Here is a 6,226-nt window from a genome sequence, read left to right on the forward strand (position 1 = left end):
TCAAGTGTATCTCCATATATAAACCACACTACACGCTTCACACTTCACTTTTTTTCAGATTTCTCCACTCACTTTTCCAATTCTCTCTTGGCACTCTCTCTTTTTCTCTCACCACTTCACTCTTCTCTCCACATTCTCATCTCAACAACCATAACAGAAATGGAACAAACTCTCTCCGCTCCTGAAAGCTTCTGATCACCACCATCTTCAAACAAACTACCTCCATTCAAGAATCATCAGTGTAGTCAACATCAAGATCTAGAAAGGAGCAGAGTGTTCTTCACCTTTGCAGTCCAAGAGCCAACAAGTAAGTGATTCTTGCCATGACTTTAGAAGCATCTAGGCCTGGAACCCGTCATCAGGGATTGGGTTAGGATTGAGACCACCATGTTTGCATTGAAGGTGTTGCATATGATGCATGATTCGTTGCCTTTGAATATGAATTCAGTTTGCGTGTGAAAATTTGTTGTTTGGATGGATGAATCGTCTTTTTGAACTCTGTGAATGGATCGAAATTGATTGATGTGTTTAGTTTGTTCTTTGGTGAGTTTGTTATGAAGCTAGGGTTTTGAAAACGCGTTCGGTTAGGACGTTAGAGTTAGAATTAACAAAAACTAATGATCGATTCGTGCTCTACGCAAAATTCTGAAAAGAAAGGTGTTAGCTTTCTGAGTTTCTGGAAAATATAGTCTGGCTCCACCGTGGAAGCGCCGGGGAAGACGACCGGAGCGGAGCTCCGGCGTCTGAGTCTTTTGTTTATTTTCTCTCACTGATTGCATAGGTGGCGTTTCATCATTGGTTCACTTACCCATTGTTCTGTATTTCTTTGTTTTACTCTAATGATTGACAAGTGACGTGCTGGGATCTAATTGGTTTCTGATTCTTTTTTTCCTTATATAACTTAAACAAAACTTGCCCCATTGATATGAGTATCAGGTCACGTTTGACGTAAAAACCATGCAGCATGAAAATGAAATAGATAATATGCTGAAACATAAAAAATGGAATAATAAAACAGTATGGGCCACATGATATACTGGACCTCTGCGTCGTACTTTCAACACCCCCCTCTTGTCTGGGCCTTAGCGCCAATGAATAGATTTAGTGCATTACAAACTGCTTTCTCACACCCCCTAGTTCTAGACAGACTTAGATTTTATTTTCAATATTGTTTCTCCCATAACTTTTGACTCATTGACCGATTTTCCTTCAAATAAAAAATGAATAAAAATATTTTTTAGATAGTATAATGTGTATAGATAATTGTGGTTTTTTTTGTAGATTTTTTAGAAATTAGTTTACTATTGTTAATAAATCTTTTCCTCACATGTGTTCATTCTACTTTTAAGTTTGATATGTTTTGCAAATTAATTTCGTTTAGTACCTTAGGATCAGAATTTAATCACCAATTTTTGTATGGACACTGTAGACTAATTCATGATATTGTGTGTAAAAAATGAATTCCTAATTCTTTGTTTTTGATTGGTATTTGGTTAGTTTCGTTTAACTCGATGAACATGCGTTTCTAATAGACAATTGTGACGTTTGTGCCCTCAAATTGAAATGCATTCATGCAATAATGTTGGTTCCTTTTTGTACATATATTAGGGATGTTTAGAGGTCCTAGGACCTGGAGTTGAATTTTTTAAGTCATGTTTTCTTATTTTACTCGATCTTTCTTTCTTACATGTAAATAACTTGCTTTTAGTTAACGATTGCACCATAACTTGTCCGAATGACCTATAATTTTGTATGAAACTTTATGACTTGATTCCATGATTGTTTAGAAACCTATTAGAGGTCATTAGCTACTGACTTCTACCATGTAAATACATCTTTCTAACTTCACTCCTAATTTGAATTCTATTAACTAGTTTTGACCTAGTTTTGTATAGTTTTGTTAGAACTTTGTTTGTTTCAAGTTAATTGACTAACATAGATTGGTATAAGGTCTTGGACCTATAAATGAACTAATTGCTACTGACTTTAAGCTTTGTTCATGGTTTCATTTGCTTTTTGTTTTGATTAATGGATGTTTGTTCGCTAATTGTTAAGTGACGATTTATGCGATACTTTGGTAACTCTTTGTGAATATTTTCGTGTAGTGCCATATGGCTTTTGTGTTTGATTTAGGACACTTACTTCCTTGGTTTGCTACTGCCCTAGGGCTCTCTTCTCATCTTGTTGGAGTGGTAACTCCATTCTTTTGCCATGTTCCCTTAGACTCTTCCTTCTTTGTTAAGAGGAATTGAGATAGGTTAGGATAGTTATCCTTGACCTTAGGGCCATTAGACTTAGATTAGAATAACTTAGATTAGAGAATAGATTAGTTCCCTTTTGTTCATTCTTTTTCTTTTCAACTTTAAAACATTAATAAATAAAGAGGCGAATCACATTAAGAAAGTGATAGAGAAATGAGTGGGATTCATTCCCTAATCTGTTTCTCAATCACTTAGTGGCATAGAAATGAGTGGGATTCATTCCCTAATCTGTTTCTCGGTCACTACTTAATGGGAGAGAAATGAGTGGGATTCATTCTCTAATCTGTTTCTCAAACATTAATTAATGGGATAGAAATGAGTGGGATTCATTCCCTAATCTGTTTCTTGAACATTATATAATGGGATAGAAGTGAGTGGGATTCATTCCCTAATCTGCTTCTCGATCATTATACATTTTTATGTGATTCTAATCGCAAAGTAAATTCCCTTAAAAAATACCCAACCAAAAACATTTAAAACACCTAATAAAGGCTCGAATTAAAACAAAGTGACGAAGTGGTGCGAAACCTTGTATTGGGTTTTGTTCATCATGTAGTTACATAAAAAACACAAACCCAAGTTCACTCTTTTGCCTTGTTAGGCGCTTAAGAACAAGTTAAGTCCTTTCCAAAACTAGGCGTATAAGTCTCCAAAGGTCGAGCATCGTGGATTGTGACCTTAACCTCTGTTCAACTAAAAAACACAAAACAAATGGAAACTATGGAGCCGAACTACGGTCGCTCTGATTCCTGAAAAGGATACGTAGGCATTGGGTCGCGGGGCCTAAGCGAGCACACTTGTAAATAATTCCTTCTTTTCCCCGTATTTCTTTTGCATTCATTCGCATTTAGGTTTTAGACATAGATACACCCTGTTCTCTGGTCGAAAGACCTTGTTCTTGTTCGAGTTAGGTTTTCTGATGTTCCTTTCCCTTATGGGATAAATATATTAGTGGCGACTCTGATCCATTTTTCGCGGTAGCGACAGCTGGCGACTCTGCTGGGGACGTTGTTAGACCTGTGCTGGTCCGTTCTTAGCAAGTCGATCCTAGCATTTGTTTGTTTATTTATTGGGTGTTTCTTTGTTTGTTTGCTTATACGTTTACATGTTGTATATATGCTTGCACATCATGTTTATTTTCCGCTTGCATATCATGCATCTGGACTATATTATGGGTCCCCGTGGGGACCACATATTTTCTGCTTTGTTTTGCAGGTTGGGTGGGTTGTTTTATGAGGTAAAAGGCCCAATACCCAGGCCAGAGTTGACACATAGGATACCTAGGATAGAGTGGATAGTCATGACGCCAACAGAATGTCAGGTTCTGTTGATTGCGATCATGAGACCCACGACCAGCCGAGACTCGAATGGGATACCGTTGTTGGCATGTATTTGCAACAATGATGGTGTTTCAGGAGAGTTGTTAACGCTGGAGACCTTTTGACCTACCTTGACCTAGATTCACCTGTGAGTGGGGTGGGATATTCATGACAGGTACCGTTGGTGACTGTTCTATTATGTTGGTGACTATGGTTCTTATGGGTTTGTGGTATCTATGCCGGACTTTTGATCCTGCAACATCCGACCTGGTTCAGAAGCAACATACACTTCTCCTATATGGGGAGGATCTTTCATTGCATCATACTCATCATAGCATGTTTAATTTCAAAAAAAAAACAAAGAAGAAAAAAAAAGGGAAAAAAGAAAAAAAAGAAGAAAGAAAAAAAAAAAGAGAAAAGAGATTAACATTCATATGCATGCCATTTTTCAGGTATCCAAAGTCAACACCTCTCATCAAGAATGGCTAACATTGTGACCGTCAACAAAAAGACTACGAAGCATACCTTCTCTTGCAGTTTCTACCGTGAGGATATAACACCTTTGGTTCGGTTGAGCACCCGAGTTACTGGGCAAAATTTGGATGAATTCAGAAAGACTTATGGCCACATTCTGCTTATGTTAACTACTCGTATTGATGAGTGGGGTCTCTACACTCTTCTTCAGTTTTATGATTCTGAGTTGCGCTGCTTTACCTTTCAAGATTACCAACTAGCCCCTACCCTCGAAGAGTATGCACACATTCTTCAAATCAAAGTTCAACATAAGGTTCCTTTTGTGTGTGCACCTGAGAAGCCCAAAATGGATCGCATTGCTGATGCTCTTTATTTGAGCATGAAGGACGTTAAGGATAACTGGAAGCCTAATGGTGGGACCCATGGATTCTATGTGAAATTTCTGATGAGGGAAGCTGAAACCCTTGCTGATAAGGAAAAGTGGAAAGAATTCAATGCTCTCCTGGCCGTCATGATCTATGGATTAGTGATGTTCCCGAATATTCCAAATTTTGTTGATCTCACTGCCATTTGTCTCTTCATGGATCAAAATCCTGAACCCACTCTGTTGGCCGACACTTATTATGCCATCCATTCTAGGTATGGAAAAAAAGGATCAGTTGGGGGTTGTTTGCCAATACTGTACGAATGGTTTTCTTCACATTTGCCTAAAAGCGGAGCATTTGTCACTACAAGAGATTCACAGAAGTGGCCCCAAAGGATTATGGGACTTACTGCAAATGATATTGTTTGGTATCACCTCCGAACGGACATCGAGCAAGTTATAACCAGATGTGGCAGTTTTGGCAATGTTCCTCTCATAGGGACAAAAGGAGTTATCAACTATAATCCGAAGTTAGCACTGCGCCAGTTGGGTTTTGTACTGAAGGACAAGCCGTTGGATAAAGAGATATTTGAGTCCGTTTGCTTTGAAAAAGGAACCGATCCGGATGGTTTGGAGAAAGTAAGGAGTGCGTGGAACAAAATTCATACAGAAGACCGAACTACCTTGGGGGGAAAGAATGCTATTGCTAAGAAAGCTTATACTGAATGGGTTGAAGAAAGAGTTAAGGAGCGTCTGTTGCCTTTCCCGAAGGTTAGCCCTCTCTATGAACAACCACCTGAGATTTTAACTGCCACTGTACCAGCTGAGGAGTACAACCAAGTACATGTGGAGAATATCAGGTTGCGAGAAAAAGGGGAAGACGCTAAAATAAAGTACTTCTTGGTGGATCAGAAAAGGGCTGAATTAGCACATGAGGTTAAAATACTGAAAGGAGGATCTTCCAGAGTTCAAAAAAGGGCTAGAACTGAAAAGGGTGAAAGAGTTACCACTGTTCGTATTGAGGACCATCAAAGGGTTATAGAAGAAGCGGTGAAAAAAGCAGAAGAAAAGCTCAGGCGAGAGTACAGAGAAGATTTAAGGGCTCACAAGCTCAGAGTAGAGAAAGAGGCTAGGGCCGAGGTAAAGGGTTTGAAAAAGAAGCTTGAAGAGGAAACCACTCAGAGGGTAGCAATCAAGAAGAAGCTCAAAAAGGAAATTACTCAAAGGATAGCCGTGGAGACACAACTTAAAGGTAGTCATCTCCGTTCCGCTCGACTAACAGAAGAGAATGCAAAGCTCAGAAACCAGATAGCAGAAATGGAAAGTACATCTGAAAAGAATACCCTCCCTGATTGCAAAGGATGTGAGAGCTTGGTGGCCCACTGTGATATGTTAGATGGGCAGTTGTTTCGCAAAGATGTGGTGATTCAAAGTTTTGTCAAGGGAAGAGATCGAGAAGTGACCAAGAAGATGTTTGATGAAACTAAGAAGTGGAGCGACGAGCACTTTAAACAAGGAGGACCTTTGTTTTACACCGAGATGGATTAGTGTTTGGGCTTGTATTTCATGACCACCACCAGGCCTGTTGGATGGGGTCCTTTATCTTTTCTGTTGTTTGAACTATCTTGTCAATGTATGGGTATGCCTAAACTCAAAAGGAGATTATTAATGAAATTTGAGTCTTTTGTTTCCTCTTGATGCTTATCTTTTGTCACATTGTTAAACATTCTTGATTAATATTAAATATTTTGGATACTCTGAAAATGGCACCTCACATCATATGCACACATGCACCTCATGCACATCAT

At 38.8% G+C, this 6,226-nt stretch overlaps 1 protein-coding gene across 1 annotated transcript; it reads left to right on the forward strand.

Annotated features, from left to right (window-relative positions):
• The first annotated feature begins 4,061 nt into the window (after positions 1-4,061).
• Positions 4,062-5,966, forward strand: LOC131620184 (uncharacterized). The gene is made up of 3 exons (XM_058891192.1): positions 4,062-4,367; positions 4,449-5,354; positions 5,601-5,966. The coding sequence occupies exons 1-3, from the start codon at positions 4,062-4,064 to the stop codon at positions 5,964-5,966; spliced, it is 1,578 nt and encodes a 525-aa protein (XP_058747175.1).
• The last annotated feature ends 260 nt before the right edge of the window (positions 5,967-6,226 follow it).

This window comes from Vicia villosa, linkage group LG7, assembly GCF_029867415.1.
Source record: "Vicia villosa cultivar HV-30 ecotype Madison, WI linkage group LG7, Vvil1.0, whole genome shotgun sequence".
Classification (NCBI taxonomy): Eukaryota; Viridiplantae; Streptophyta; class Magnoliopsida; order Fabales; family Fabaceae; genus Vicia; species Vicia villosa.

What these genes read in the sequence shown, in the direction of transcription:
- LOC131620184 (XM_058891192.1), top strand. Translation starts at nt 4,062, where the DNA reads ATGGCTAACATTGTGACCGTCAACAAAAAGACTACGAAGCATACCTTC. An exon ending in AAATCAAAGTTCAACATAAG is followed by an intron (nt 4,368 to 4,448) that starts GTTCCTTTTGTG and finishes AAGGACGTTAAG; the next exon opens with GATAACTGGAAGCCTAATGG. An exon ending in GGGCTGAATTAGCACATGAG is followed by an intron (nt 5,355 to 5,600) that starts GTTAAAATACTG and finishes GAAACCACTCAG; the next exon opens with AGGGTAGCAATCAAGAAGAA.